The sequence below is a fragment of the Pseudopipra pipra genome, chromosome 27 (genome assembly GCF_036250125.1).
Source record: "Pseudopipra pipra isolate bDixPip1 chromosome 27, bDixPip1.hap1, whole genome shotgun sequence".
Classification (NCBI taxonomy): domain Eukaryota; kingdom Metazoa; phylum Chordata; class Aves; order Passeriformes; family Pipridae; genus Pseudopipra; species Pseudopipra pipra.
In genome coordinates this window covers 3,484,591-3,499,287 of record NC_087575.1, presented here as the reverse complement: position 1 = coordinate 3,499,287, position 14,697 = coordinate 3,484,591, and the positions used below count along the sequence as shown (strand labels likewise).

Genomic DNA, 14,697 nt, shown 5'->3' with positions numbered 1-14,697 from the left:
TCCTCGTGCTCTTTATTCCCTCATTACTAAGCAATTTATTGATGGAAAAAAACATTTCCATCAGCTGCACTTTAAGCCACTCTGAGCCCACCCCAGAACGAGGGGCAGGTTCTGAGGTGGATTTGGGACCTAAAAAGCCTTCGTGGTGTTCAGGTGAATCCCTAATGGATTCTGTGGAGGGGAAATTAATAGGAAGCTTTGGTTAATAGATACTTCAGATAAAAGAGCGAGTGCATCTGGTCACCATGGCAACACGAGGAGCCAGCGGGGAGAGGAAATGTCACCGTGTCTGTGCCTTGACCTGCAGCACAAACAGCCTCAAAGCTGGGGAGGGGGTTTGCACGTGGATGTTCCCAGTGGGGACAGAGGGACAGCTTGGATATTCACACCCAGGGAGCTGCTGCACACAGACACACAGCAAGGTTCTCAGGGCAGTGTAACACGGACCCAGTGTGCCCAAACCACTGTTAAGGTGTGAAAACACAATGAATTTGTGCCCAGAGTTGTGTATTCGCACCTCAGAGGGATAGGGAATGATTCCAGGTATTCCAGCACACACAGAGGAGTGGCTGAGGGAGCTGGGGGGGCTCAGCCTGGAGAAAAGGAGGCTCAGAGGGGACCTTCTCCCTCTCTGCAACTCCCTGACAGGAGGGGGGAGTCAGGAGGGGGTCGGGCTCTGCTCCCAGGGAACAAAGGGCAGGATGAGAGGAAACGGCCTCAAGTTGTGCCAGGGGAGGTTTAGGTTGGATATTAGGGAATATTTCTTCACTGAAAGGGTTGTTAAGCTCTGGAAGGGGCTGCCCAGGGCAGTGGTGAAGTCCCCATTCCTGGAGGGATTTAAAAGCCGTGTGGATGTGGGACTTGGGGACATGGGTTAGTGGTGGCCTTGGCAGTGCTGGGGGAATGGTTGGACTCGATCCTGGAGGGCTTCTCCAACCTAAATGACCCTGTGATTCCTCCTGTCCCGATGTGCAGGAAGCTGCCCTTGCACAACACGGACACACCGGAGGTGTCACTGAACCACAGAACCACGGAATGGTTTGGTTTGGAAAGGACCTTAAAGCTCATCCAGTTCCACCTCCTGCCATGGGCAGGGACACCTTCCACTATTCCAGGTTGCTCCAACCCGGCCTTGGAGACTTCCAGGGATGGGGCAGCCACAGATTCTCTGGGCACCTGTGCCAGGGCCTCCCCACCCTCCCAGGGAAGAATCCCTGAGCACACTCAGACCTCGTGTGGGAATTCTGCCACGGACACTCCGGCCCTGGCTCCCAGGAGCACCTGCTGCTCCCCGGTGACTTTTTAGCAGCTGCTGAAGTGAAAACTGGGCTCAACAGTGCCTGTTATGCAAAAGCAGTTTCTTAGCAACAAAAGTGATATTCAGTGCAAAGGCAACAGGCATTAGCGGGGTAATCCACAGTAATTCCAGACAAGACCTAAAATGGGTGGATGGACTGAATAATAATCATGACAGACGGAATAATAATAATGGAAATAATGAGACTAATCTTATTTTCCCAGAAAGGAGAAAAACAGCTATAAATAAAATACAGCGGGAGAAACCCCATGCCGATTCCCTGTATAAAGATTAGAGACACTTAAAGTCAACTTATGCCCTAAAAATAGGCTCTGGTGAGTAAAGCTTTGCTCATCTAAGCTGGGCTATTTATTGCTCGAGTGTTTTCCCTCGCTCCAGGCAGGTATTGTCACTCAGGGACGGAGGGAACTGGACATAACGTCCTGTGGAGGGGATTTGAGGGAACAAATCTGTGTTTGCTGTTGGAGACGAGGCTTTGCCACCTCCAAAGCAGGAAGTTGCACCTTAAAACGCTCCATCAGATCTGTCGCAGCAACGAGGTCGCACTGGGTGATCCCTGAGGGTCCGTTCCCGTTCCAGCTCAGGATATTCTGATCCCACAGAACACAAATGGTTCGCAGCAATTAAACCACGTTAGATTAACGCTGTGGAAGCCGCTGTGTCTTGAAGTTCAACTACATCAAGGAATTTAATATAAATAAAACCGGCATTAAACGTACCACACGCTGTGAATTATAAAGGTATTTGTACGGCACCCGCTCCTCACGCATCGGCCCGCGCGAGGCACGCTGGGAAATGTAGTCCGGACTCCGGCAGGGCCCGCTTGGCGGCGCTGGCTGCTGGGGCGCTGGAACTACAATTCCCAGCATGCCTCGCGCGAGGCGGGTTGCGCGCCCTGCCCACTGCCCGCTCCCGTGCTGCCTGCTGGGAAACCGAGTGCGCGCGGCGCGGGACCGTGCGGGGCGCGCCTCTCGCGGGACTACATTTCCCATCATCCTCCGCGCGGCGCGTCCCGCCCCGCGCGGCGCCATTTTGTTCCTTGGCGCAGCCTGAGATGGCGGTCGGGCCCGGGCGGTGAAGGTCCCGCCGTGCTGAGGGCAGGGGGGTCTCGCCGCCCCCCGCCCGCCCCGCGCCGCGCTGGGGCCGCGCCGGAGCCGCCGGTCCATGGCCAGGACGCGGCCCCCGGCGCCATGGACCTGCGCACGGCCGTGTACAACGCGGCCCGCGACGGGAAGCTGAAGCTGCTGCAGAAGCTCCTGGGCAGCCGCAGCCGTGAGGAGCTGGAGGCGCTGACGGCGGGGCCCGGCGGCGGCGGCGGCCCCGGGGCGGGCAGCACCCCGCTGCTGATCGCGGCGCGGCACGGGCACCTGGAGGTGGTGGAGTACCTGCTGGATCACTGCGGGGCCCGCGTGGAGGAGGGAGGCTCCGTCAGCTTCGACGGCGAGACCATCGAGGGGGCCCCGCCGCTGTGGGCGGCCTCGGCCGCCGGGCACCTGGGGGTGGTGCGGAGCCTCCTGGACCACGGCGCCTCGGTGAACCAGACCACGCTGACCAACTCCACCCCGCTGCGGGCCGCCTGCTTCGATGGGCACCTGGAGATCGTGCGGTACCTGGTGGGCGAGCGCGGGGCCGACCTGGAGGTGGCCAACCGGCACGGGCACACGTGCCTGATGATTTCGTGCTACAAAGGGCACCGGGAGATCGCCCGCTACTTGCTGGAGAAAGGGGCCGACGTGAACCGGCGCAGCGTGAAGGGGAACACGGCCCTGCACGACTGCGCCGAGTCCGGCAGCCTGGAGATCCTGCAGCTCCTGCTCCGCTCCAAGGCCCGCATGGAGAAGGACGGCTATGGAATGACCCCCCTGCTCGCCGCCAGCGTCACCGGCCACACCAACATCGTGGAGTACCTCATCCAGGGGGGGCTGCAGCAGGAGGAGGCTGCGGGGAGCCAGAGCGGGACCTGCGCCTCGGGCGGGAGCCGTCAGAGGGGCTGCGGCGCCGGCAAGGAGACTCAGGGCTGCCAGGAAGAGGGGGGTGAGGGATGCGGTGCCTCGGCTTCCAGCCAGGACGAGGTCCCGACCGTGTTCTGCACTCGAGAGGCGGCTGTGGAAGCGCTGGAGCTGCTGGGTGCCACGTTTGTGGATAAGAAACGTGACCTCCTGGGAGCCCACAAGTACTGGCGGAGGGCGATGGAGCTGCGCTGCGAGGGCGGGAAGTACCTGCCCAAACCCGAGCCCCGGCAGCTGGTGCTGGCCTATGACTATTCCCGGGAGGTGAATTCTCTGGAGGAACTGGAGGCCCTGATCACGGATCCTGACGAGATGCGGATGCAGGCGCTGCTGATCCGGGAGCGCATCCTGGGCCCTTCCCACCCCGACACTTCCTACTACATCCGCTACCGCGGCGCCGTCTACGCCGACTCCGGCAACTTCGAGCGCTGCATCAACCTGTGGAAGTACGCCCTGGACATGCAGCAGGGCAACCTGGAGCCTCTCAGCCCCATGACTGCCAGCAGCTTCCTTTCCTTTGCCGAGCTTTACTCCTACGTGCTCCAGGACCGCTCCAAAGGCACTTTAGCCACCCACCTGGGCTTCTCCGACCTCATCGGGGTGCTGAGCAAAGGGGTGCGGGAGGTGGAGAGGGCCCTGGTGCACGGCAAGGACCCCGTGGCCGACTCGGTGCAGTTCACCAAGACGTTGGCCATCATCCTGCACCTGGTGTTCCTGCTGGAGAAGGTGGAGTGCACCCCGGAGCAGGAGCACCAGAAGCGCCAGACCATCTACCGCCTGCTCAAGTGCAGCCCCCGGGCCAAGAACGGCTTCACCCTCCTGCACATGGCCGTGGACAAGGACACCACGACGGTGGGGCGTTACCCCGTGGGCAAATTCCCGTCGCTCCACGTGGTGAACTTGCTCCTGGAGTGCGGGGCCGACCCGGACAGCCGCGACTACGACAACAACACCCCCCTGCACGTCGCCGCCCGCAACAACTGCCCGCTCATCATGAGGGCCCTGATGGAGGCCGGGGCGCACATGGATGCCACCAACGCCTTCAAGCAGACGGCCTACGAGCTGCTGGACGAGAAGCTGCTCACCAAGAGCACGATGCAGCCCTTCAACTACATCACCCTCCAGTGCCTTGCTGCTCGAGCCCTGGACAAGCACAAGATTCCCTACAAGGGGTTCATCCCCGAGGAGCTGGAAGCCTTCATTGAGCTGCACTAGGGCACGAGAGTTGGTGTCCCCCAGCCTTTCCCTCGCCTGTCCCACCCCGTGGAGGTTGAGCAGCTGGAGGTCTCGGGCTGTCCTCAGCTGGGTGCTGGGGGCTGAGCTTTGTCCCCATCTGTCGCCACAAAGCTGGCGAGTCAGGGCAGGGAGGAGGAGGCTCGAGAGCTCACGGCCGTCCCTCGCTGTTGTCACCTTCAGGTACCAGCTCTCTCCAGTGCGCTGTGTCCACAGAAGGCCACAGCCCCTGCCCTTTCCCGTCTTGTCCTGAGAAGGAAGGAGAATGGAGATTCCCTGGGACTTGCTGCCTCTCCCGTTAGTGCTGGATTAACTCAGTGTTCAGCTTTGGAGCAGCTACACACCCCCCACGTGCTCTGGCCCTCCCCAGCCCACACATCCAACACACAGAAAGCGAGTGAGGAATAAAATACCTTCCAACTAATCCCTTCCCCTCCCTCTTGTCAGATTTGGGACAGCACAAGTCCAGCAGCCGAGGGGCTCGTGCTCTGCTGAGGGAGTTCCTTGCATGGCACAGGGCTGGGTGTGCTGAGGATGGGGTTTTTTTCTCTCTCTTGGTTGGCCAAATGGTGTTTTAAGGCCTGAGATGTCCATGATTGTGCATAAAGCTGGGATGTTTTTTCTCTCGTAGAGCCAGGCCCTATCTATGCTGCAAGACTTCTCCAGTGCTGTAAGATAGAGGAAGGTCAGTTCTGGTTATACAGTTTCATCCATAGATGTCGGGGTTTATGAATGGGGAGGAAAAACTTACTGTAAAACCAAGTTGAAAACCGTGATGTTCAGGCCCTTGGCTCGTCCATTCCACACCTCTGTGCCCCATTCCCAGTGTGGAAGTGCTTTAGCTCCACAGGTCAGCAGGGACTGAGCTGTGAGGGTGGATGTGGCCAGGTTTTGGAGCCAAAACAGCACAGTCTGAACCATTTCTGAGGCTGTAGGAAGCCCTGTAGGGCAGGAGGTACCTGTAGTGTGGGGATGCTTGGGGGGGTTATTTAAGCAAGTGAGTGTTTGTGCCATGTTTGCACCGGGGTGGGCTGGAGGAAGAAGAAACAAATGAAAGTTTAAGGTACCTCCTTGTCCTTTGGAGGTTTTAGTGTCATCTCCTTGGCCTCTGTTAATTATCCCATGATTTAAACTTCCGTGCAGTGGGTTCTTAGCAGCTGGTTTGGGCTTTTGATTCTTTTTTGTTTTGTTTTGTTTTGTTTTTCTCAACTTTTCTGAGGATGGTGCTACTTCAGAGGTGGAATTTGAAATCTCACCTGGCTGCTGTTTGGACAAGCTCCTTCCTTGAATTAGGATCTGCACACACCTTGGTTTTTAAGGCTTTTAGGGCAGGTTTTTGCCTCCATGAGCAGAACCCTCTGTGGTGGAAAACAAACAGTTTCCAGTGGTTTTTCCTGGTGCAGGGGGGGGTGACAGGGCTTGGGCAGCCTGTGGCTCATTTCTTGGCCCTGAGCAGGGTGGGAAGCACAGCTGGGGAGGGGGGAAGCAGCTGCCTTGGAGCTTTGGGAAAGGTCCCACTTTTGGGAGAGCAGACCCCTGGCACCACCTGTGCTCTCTGTGCTACTGAAGCTTCTCTACTTGTATTTATCAGCCTCAATAACCAACGCTCTCTGCCCCTTCAAGATATCGTAGAGCTGCCGTTACATTTTTGCAGTGTTAACTATAACATTTATTTATAAAGCAAGGAGGTTTAACTTGAATTGAGCTGTAAAGTGCAGAGTTAGTTTAGCTGCCTTCTATTTTTGTTGGGTTTTTTTTTTTTTCTTTTTTGGCTGAAACCTGACCTAAACTGCAGGAATGGGATTTGTTTCCTTTGTGAGCTGATGAGCGCTCTTAACTTTAAATAATAAAACAAAAAATGGCTGCTAGAATGCAAGTGCCTTGGACTCCTTCCTGGGAAGCCTCTATTTCCAGCTTGTTCCCCAGGGATGGGACACTGTGGGTATGGAAATATGGGGTGTTTGCAATCAACAGGTGTGATGGATTCGTTGTTACTCCTGGGAAAACACTAATCTGTGCTGCAGTGGCAAACATTTCCCTTGGAAAAGGATAACACTGACAGTGAAATGACACCTCTCCTTATATATTTTGCCTTGTATTTTGATGGAAATGAAAGAGTGTGAAAGGATCTGTGTTGATTTGGGTATTGCCTGCCTTACACACCTGGGACAGTGGGCACAGCAAGCAGAATTTATGTTATCAATTGATATTTTTCAACCCCAAATCTGTTGGTGGGAGGGCAAAACCGGAGGGATTAAAGGTACTGGAGTTAGTTCCACACAAAGATCTGGGTTTCCAAAAATGCTTTAGCCTTCCCCAGTGTCTGCAAATCTGTGGGAAGGGCTTCTCCCATCCAAATATTCCTCCTGTGCTCCAGGTGATCTTCAGGTGTGTGGGAGAGCAGGGGCCAGGCAGGTACAGGGAGCCAGGTGGCCTCAGGACAGAGGCAGTGGCTGATCAGTGCAATTCCAGCTGGGAGCAGAGAGATGGGAAGGGAATTATTCCATGCAGAAGCCACCCTGGAGCTGGGATCTTGTGGTCAGGGAGCTTGGGGATCGAGTCCTGTACAACAGCCCCAAGGAGGAGAATATTTTGTGTGATAGAAAAGGCTTTGATTTTGTTTTTAATTATTATTTTTAACACATAAATCATGTGTAATTACACTGAGGGCCCAGCAATTAAAGGTTGATAGTAATTACAGGGTGGGAGAACTCACTGCATGATTTAGGGGTAATTACACTGAACAGGCCTCATTTATTGTAGGTGTTGTCTGGGCCAGCTCTGTGTGGGGCAAAAGGTGGAGTTGTGGGGAGCAGGGCAGTGTTTCAGGGATTGTTTTGTTAATTATATTGGACAGAGAAGAGTTTTGTTCCACTGGGGTGGCTGCAGAGCCTGCTGTACCCCACACATCCTCCCCTCTCCCTGTCTGTGATCCAGGCACACTGGATGTGGCTGTGCTGAGGTTGTTTACAAGCTGGAGCAGCTTCCAGTTGCCTAATTCCATGTGATGTTTATTTATAGCAGGAGAGGAGCTGGGGAAGGAGGGATGTGTGTGTTCTCCTGAGGGGAGGAACTGTCCTGCACCAACTGCAGGGAGGCATGAGTTGCATTAACACAACACCTGTTTAACAGAAAATAGAGAAATGAAAGGAATTTGAGCACTTGGAGGGTTCCAGCAGGCTCTGGAAAGAGTAGATGAGTTAATCTGTTGTCACTGGGTCCTGCAGAGTTGAAATCCAAACCGGTTGAAAGCTGGGAGCCAACAGTGGTGGCATCTTCTAAACACCAGGGCTGGTCTGTGGTTCTTGTGCTGCACAGGATGGGAGAGTTTGGTTTGGCCAGGCCTGATGGCTTGGGCTGGAACTGAGGAGGTCCAGGAGGAGCTGAACCTCCTTGGAGAGGGAAGGAAGAAGACAAAAACCTGTGGACAGATCCATGAGAAAGGACCTGTGGCCTCCAAGGAGGAAATTCGGTGGGATTTAAATGCAGAACTGTACCAGCCACTGCTTTGGTGCAGTTAAAGAGCAGGGACACATCAGCTCTGGGTTCCCAGCTCAGAGCTTGCCCTGGAGCTCAGGCAGTGCCCAGGTTCTCCAGGATCCCCCTGCAGACATCCTGAGGGACACAAGCTGCTGGAAAATGAAAAGGCAGCAGTTGCAGCTCTCCACACAGGGTGGGAAGAGAGGCCTGTTCTTCGTGCTGGTCCTTGGTGTCCTCAGAGGAGCCAGAGCTGAGGAGATTCCTGTTCTCCATGCTGGGGGTTCCTGTCTCAGTGTCAGCTCTGTCTCTAGGCTGGTCCTTGTCTGGGAGGAGATGCTGGTGCACAGGGAGCCTGAGGTAGAGCCAGAGAGGGAGAGAGAAACCTGGACACTGTAGAGTCCAGTGCCCACTGAGCAAGGATTAATGTCAGTCAGAGTCTTCTCTGAGGACTTAGTGTCTCATGCAGGGGTTGGTTGTGAGGCTTCCATGGTTCTTGGACAAGGAGTACAGTCCAGAATTAGGCCCTGTGAGGGCCCAGCTTGGGCAGTCCCAGGTCCAGGATGGTTTGTTGGGGTCCTGAGCTTTGGCTGCTCTGGACTTGGAACGTGCTGGGCCAGAGGTGGAGTGACAGGAGCACACACCCCCCTGCAGAAACACTAACACCTGGACTGGCATCACCTCCCTCTGGGATCCCAGTGGCCCTCGGGATCCACTTTAACAGGGATGTGGCTCCTCAGCTCCCCCGAGGGGCAGGAATTGGGTGGGAGGAGTGGGGTGAGGAGTCAGGTGAGCCCTGCCCTGCTCCTGGCACAGGGTGAGCTGGCTCTGGGCTCTGCTCCACCCAGGGAACAGCCCCTTTCCCAGCCACTCGGTGGCTTTGGGGTGACCTCTGCTGACGATCAGGAAAATGGCTGTGCCTGGAACGCTGGAGGAAGAGGGAGGGATCTGAGGCTTTGCTCCAGGTGCCCTCCTGGTGTTAAAGCTCAGTAGGTACCTGCCTGGTACATCTCTCACCCAAGTCCTGCAGAACACCCTCCCCCCCCTCATCCCCAGCTCTCTCCAGCCTCCTGCAGTGCTCTGCTCAATGCTTTTGCTTTCCCATCCCACTCTTTCCTCAGAGGCAGTAACAGAAATAGGTGGGATAATCTCAGCAGGGAACATTTTACAACAGCCAGTCTGACAGGGCCTGGTCCCACCTCCAGCCTGGTACAGAGGGTAAGAATGGAGGAGTGGACACTTGGCTTCTACCTCCCTGGACTTTGTGCTTCCCCCTCTCATCTCACTTCCATTCAGTACTTTTTCCCCAAGCACAGCTTTGCTGTTAAGATTCTTACACCTGATGTGTAATCTCAGCTCTGTAAGTTTTCTTAAATACAAAACCACTCCTGGGAATTTTGTCTTTCACAACCAAAACCTTCTCTCTCTAGTTCCAGAGGGGGAACTGGCAACAGGGATCTCTGGTGCCTCAGCCCAGAGTCCTGCAGCCTCTCTGGAGTTGCTGAAGCTGCTTTCCAGAACCTTCCTGGGGCTGATGTGAGGGGGGTGGGGACCACCGAAAGAAAATAGTGGGACCTTGTGGTGCTCAGCACCTTGACAGGAGGGCAGAGTGACTCCCCAGAGTGACTCCCCAGTCCCTGAAGGTTGTCCCTCAAATGATTTGCTCAGTGCCGTCTCCCAGCCTTTTCCACCTGACATGCAGAACAGGTTTCCACATATCCCTGACTGCCCCTTTTCTGATTCTGCAGGAAAGAACCAGAGAAACACAAATAAATCCATTAAAATTTATTTATAAAATCTTCAAGTAGCCCCAGAAAATCAGGAAAATAGTTTTCTCAGTAACTCAAAAATAATCACGGGGAAAACAGTCCCGGGAGGTGCAACATAAAATCAGGAATTTTCCTCTGTGCTTCAGGAAAGCGGCACCCTTGACCCACAGAGAAATGAGATTAGTCCCAGTCCCAGCAGAATCACGATAACCTAGGATTTGAAATTAGTTTTGCCTCTGCCCCTGATCAGACAGGGTGCCTGGTGTGTCCCTCGCTGTCCTGTGGCCCAGGGGGGACAGTTTCCACCTGCATCGTGTTGTGGTCCCCGATCTGAACCATCCGCGCGTTCTGGATCACGATCCCTCCCGGGCCTGGCATGATGTTGTAGTGGCCTGGTGGGAGCAGTGGCTGGGAACTGGGGGGACCCATCTGAGCAGGTGGGGGGTGCCCAGCAAAGGGAGGGACCGTGGGGTTGTTGGGGGGACACCACTGCTGGGGGGATGGCTCTGGTGGCCACGGCCGTGTCGCTGCTGGAAACGCCTGGGAAGGGCGGCCAAGGCTGAGGGCAGCCAAGTTCTGCTGGGCCTGCTGCTGTTCCCAGAGCAGCTGGAGTTTCCTTCTCTGCATCTGCTCCCACATGGCTTTCTTCTGACTGATCTTCTTGGGGTTGAAAGTGTTGCTCACAACCCTGGGGAACAGATGAGAGCTCTCATCCAGGGTCACCAGCGCGCTGAGCATCCTGGGGATCTGACCCTGCTCCAGGGCGTTCTCCTTGGGTAAAAACGGGATGACTGAGTAGTGCTTGGATGGGTCCTGGATGGACTGCATCAGGGCAGTGTCTGTCTGGAACAGACACAGGTTGCACATGAAGTTCTTGGTCAGCAGGAGGATCATGAAGGCGGAGTTTTCCATCGCCTCCAGGAAGCCCCCCATGCGGCTGCGTCCGGCAACGGAGAAATCCTCGCAGAGTGTGGCCCCGTTGGACACCCCCAAGCTCTCCAGCCGGTTCTTGACCCGCTGGGCAACAATCTCATCTTCACTGGCATGCAGGACAACAAACGTGAAGAACTTGCCACCATCTGGCTCTGACAGGGACACTGGGTCTACAGTTGGGAGAGAAGGAGGAGGCCAGGCTGGAGAGGGGGATGAGCGCAGGGGAGGGGGATTTAAGTTGGAAGGAGGTTCCTGAAGAGGAGGAGGAAGGGTTGAGGAGAAGGAACAGGTGGGAGGAGGAGGAAGGGAACAGGTTGAAATAGAAGCAGATGTAGAGTTACAGGGAATGCCTGCTGGAATATCAGAGTCCCCTATGGATATGTGAGCAGGATCAGTCCCCACTGCAGCTCCTGGGTCAGGAAGACCAGTAGGTAATTGCTTTTCATCCTGCTTTTCATCCATGTTTTCTCTTGGAGCAGGAGGTTCTGTCACTGTGCTGGGAATATCACTGCTCTGGGCAGGCTGGATCACAGCCCCCTCTGAGGGAACAGGGAGCACTGGATGGCAGGAACTGCCCTGCAGAACCTCCTCTGGCCAGGGCACTTGGGCACCTGTGTCCTGGCCAGGATGGGAGCTGGGGCTGCTGGTCCAGCTGGATTCCTGGGGGCTCTGCGTGTCCCCATCGGGGTGTCCAGCACCGCTGGGCTGAGGGACACCCTCGGGGGGAGAGGGATGGCTGTGACAAACAACTGTTGGCGATGCACTGACCTCCAAACAGCTGGGGAGGGAGCAGCTCCCCGTGGAGCACAAGGTCCGCGGGGCTGAGAGCTTGGAGTTGCCTCCGATCGGCACCGGAGAACTTCTGACCATGTAGTTGGAGCTGCCCCCACGGAGAAACCCCGTGTCCTCATCAGATCTCAGCGTCCCAAATCTGTCAGTTGGGCCCATGCTGGGAGCAAAGCCCTGTTTGTCCTGGTCCTCAGGTGGGATGTTGTTGAGCATTCCCTGCTGAGTGTCCTGGCTGGCTTTGGTGGCAGCCTGGCAGGCTTTGTCCCAGGCCTCGGGACTGCACAGCTTTTCCTGTGCCAACACTTTGTACACCTGTGCCAGAAGTGCCATGGCACCTGCATCCAGCTGGGGAGGCTGCACATCCTCCCCATCCTCCAGTTTGGTCTGATGGACATACTGGGCTGCTGGGTTATCCCTCAAGGCATCCAAACAAATCCTTGCATCCGTGTCTTGCCCCAGACTAAGCAAGACCATGGCTTGCAGTAACTTGCTGCTGGGCCCAGGGATCAGGTGCTTCAGTTTATGTTTGAGGCTCAGGAGTTTATCTTGTGGGACCTGGGATAGAATATTAAACACGTCCTCAAAGCTTGGCTGGAGCTCAGTGCTCTGTGCCATCTCAGCAGCTGCTGGCCCAGACCATGGAACGAAGCAGCAGGGATGGGAAAATCATCTTATGGCAAAGGTTTGTTCCCGTGTGGGGCTCGGGGATGTCCCGGGTGCACTTCTCCTACCACACAAGCTCTTTGCTGTCTTGGGCTTGTCTTGGAACTGGGATATCTCTGTCCTGGGGAACCTGTGGGGAGAACAGAGAGGACAATGCAGAGAGGGTGATGTGGGGAGCTGAGGGAATGCCTGCTGGAATATCAGAGTCCCCTATGGATATGTGAGCAGGATCAGTCCCCACTGCAGCTCCTGGGTCAGGAAGACCAGTAGGTAATTGCTTCTCATCCTGCTTTTCATCCGTGTTTTCTCTTGGAGCAGGAGGTTCTGTCACTGTGCTGGGAATATCACTGCTCTGGGCAGGCTGGATCACAGCCCCCTCTGAGGGAACAGGGAGGATTGTGGAGCTCCCAGATGCTCCCTCACAGCTCACAAGTATTTTTGCCTCTGTTCTGTGCTTGTGGCTCTGCCAGTGCTCCGTGCATTATCCCCACTCTGTGATAAGCAAAGAGCACGTTCCTTACATTCATTTCACATTAATGATGACTGGTTTTAAATAACTGCTGAAATAGTGATATATTTAGGTAAATGTGTGTGTCTCCTCCAGGCAGCTGGTTCCAGGGGCCTCACAGGTTCCTTGTGCTGGCAGTCGAGGAATAAAACAGGCTTGGAGGAAACCCTTTCCCCTTGATAACACCCTGTCCATCCCCTGTCAGGCTGCTGATCATGGAGTGGTTTGGGTTTGGAGGGACCTTTAAGATCATCCAGTTCCACCCTCTGCTATCGGCAGGGACATCTTCCACTATCCCAGATTGCTCCAAGCCCTGTCCAACCTGGCCTTGGACACTTCCAGGGATGGGGCAGCCACAGCTTCTCTGCCCAACCTGTGCCAGGGCCTCCCCACCCTCCCGGGGGAATTCCTTCCCAATATCCCATTTAACCCTGCCCTCTGGCAGTGGGAAGCCATTCTCCCTTGTTCTGTCCCTCCAGCCCCCTGTCCAAAGTCTCCCTTGGAGCCCCCTGTCTCCTTCTCCAGGTGAACTCCCCCAGCTCTCCCAGCCTGGCTCCAGAGCAGAGGGGCTCCAGCCCTCGGAGCAGCTCCATGGGCTCCTCTGGACTCTCTCCAGCGGTTTCACGTCCTTCTGATGTTTTGGGGCCCCAGAGCTGGGACTGGGGACATTGTATCCCCATCCTCAGCTGATCCCTGAGCCCCCGCACTCACCCAAGGCCTCTGACCGGGGTTTAATTAAACAGCAGAAGCGTCCGGAGCAGAGGAGCAGATTCCCGCAGGGACCCCGCTCCAGGCGCTGCCTGAGCACTGCTGCAGGAACTCTCCCTGCTGCAGGAACTTTCCCTATTTAAAGGGAGCCCCAGCAAGTGCCCCCAAATACCTCTCGGCTGTGAAAACTTTCTACTTTCAGTCTCCTCGTTTCCGCTCTCGTAAAAATCCTCCAATTGCCCAACGAGCGCGGAAGTTGGAGCGGGCGGGGAGGGAAAGGGGGGGGGCAGCGCTCGGGTCCGATCCCCGCGGGAGCCGGGGAGGGATGGGATGAGCTGGGAAGGGATCAACCGGGAAGGGATCAACCGGGAAGGGAAGGGATGAGCCGGGAAGGGAAGGGATCAGCCTACCTGCAGCCGGTCCCGGTGCCCGGGGCAGGCGGAAGCGGCGCGGGGCGATGGGCACGAACGGGGCGGAGCGGGGCGGGCCCGGGGAACCGGGACAGGGGGCAGCTCCTCCAGGGCTTGGGGACCGGGACAGGAGCTCGGGGAACTGAGATAGGGGACAGCTCTTCCAGGGCTTGGGGACCGGGACAGGGGGCAGCTCTTCCAGGGCTTGGGAATTGGGCAGGAGCTCGGGGAACTCAGATAGGGGACAGCTCTTCCAGGGCTTGGGAATTGGGCAGGGGCTTGGGGAACCGGGACAGGGGGCAGCTCTTCCAGGGCTTGGGGACCGGGACGGGGGCTCGGGGAACTGAGATAGGGGGCAGCTCCTCCAGGGCTTGGTGACTGGGATAGGGGCTCGGGGAACCGGAATAGGGGACAGCTCTTCCAGGGCTTGGGAATTGGGCAGGGGCTCGGGGAACCGGGACAGGGGCAGCTCTTCCAGGGTCTGGGGACTGGGACAGGGGCTCGGGGAACTGAGATAGCAGACAGCTCTTCCAGGGCTTGGGGACCGGGACAGGGGACAGCTCCTCCAGGGCTTGGGGAGTGGGGCCGGGGCTCGGGGAACTGGGACAGGGGACAGCTCCTCCAGGGCTTGGGGACTGAGGCCGGGGCTCGGCGACCAGGGGACTCCAGCAGCAGCATCTCAACCCCTCCGTGAGCTGCCACCTCCCCTGACTGGACCAGCCCTGCCCGGTGTCCCCCCCATGAGAACGTGGAGGTGACACCAAAACATTTAATAAGAAAAAAAAAAAAAGAACAAAAACAAAAGGGCAAATTATGAGCTCCTCTTGAGATGTTTTGAGAACTTGAATAAAATCCTCAATCAGTAGCTTAATAGATTCAA

General features: G+C 56.4%; 2 protein-coding genes across 2 annotated transcripts; one reads left to right on the top strand and one right to left on the bottom strand.

Moving 5' to 3' along the window:
• The first annotated feature begins 2,349 nt into the window (after positions 1-2,349).
• Positions 2,350-6,431, top strand: FEM1A (fem-1 homolog A). Its single transcript, XM_064637405.1, has one exon. The coding sequence runs from the start codon at positions 2,509-2,511 to the stop codon at positions 4,540-4,542; it is 2,034 nt and encodes a 677-aa protein (XP_064493475.1). The 5' UTR covers positions 2,350-2,508; the 3' UTR covers positions 4,543-6,431.
• Positions 6,432-9,807: 3,376 nt separating this feature from the next.
• TICAM1 (TIR domain containing adaptor molecule 1) lies at positions 9,808-13,870 on the bottom strand. Its single transcript, XM_064637403.1, has 2 exons — positions 13,818-13,870; positions 9,808-12,321 (listed from the first exon to the last, which is right to left on the bottom strand). Exon 2 carries the CDS (start codon positions 12,141-12,143, stop codon positions 10,053-10,055), a length of 2,091 nt encoding a protein of 696 aa, XP_064493473.1. The 5' UTR covers positions 12,144-12,321; positions 13,818-13,870; the 3' UTR covers positions 9,808-10,052.
• Positions 13,871-14,697: the final 827 nt, after the last annotated feature.

Coding starts and splice junctions, on each gene's coding strand:
- FEM1A (XM_064637405.1), top strand. CDS start 2,509: ATGGACCTGCGCACGGCCGTGTACAACGCGGCCCGCGACGGGAAGCTG.
- TICAM1 (XM_064637403.1), bottom strand. CDS start 12,143: ATGGCACAGAGCACTGAGCTCCAGCCAAGCTTTGAGGACGTGTTTAAT.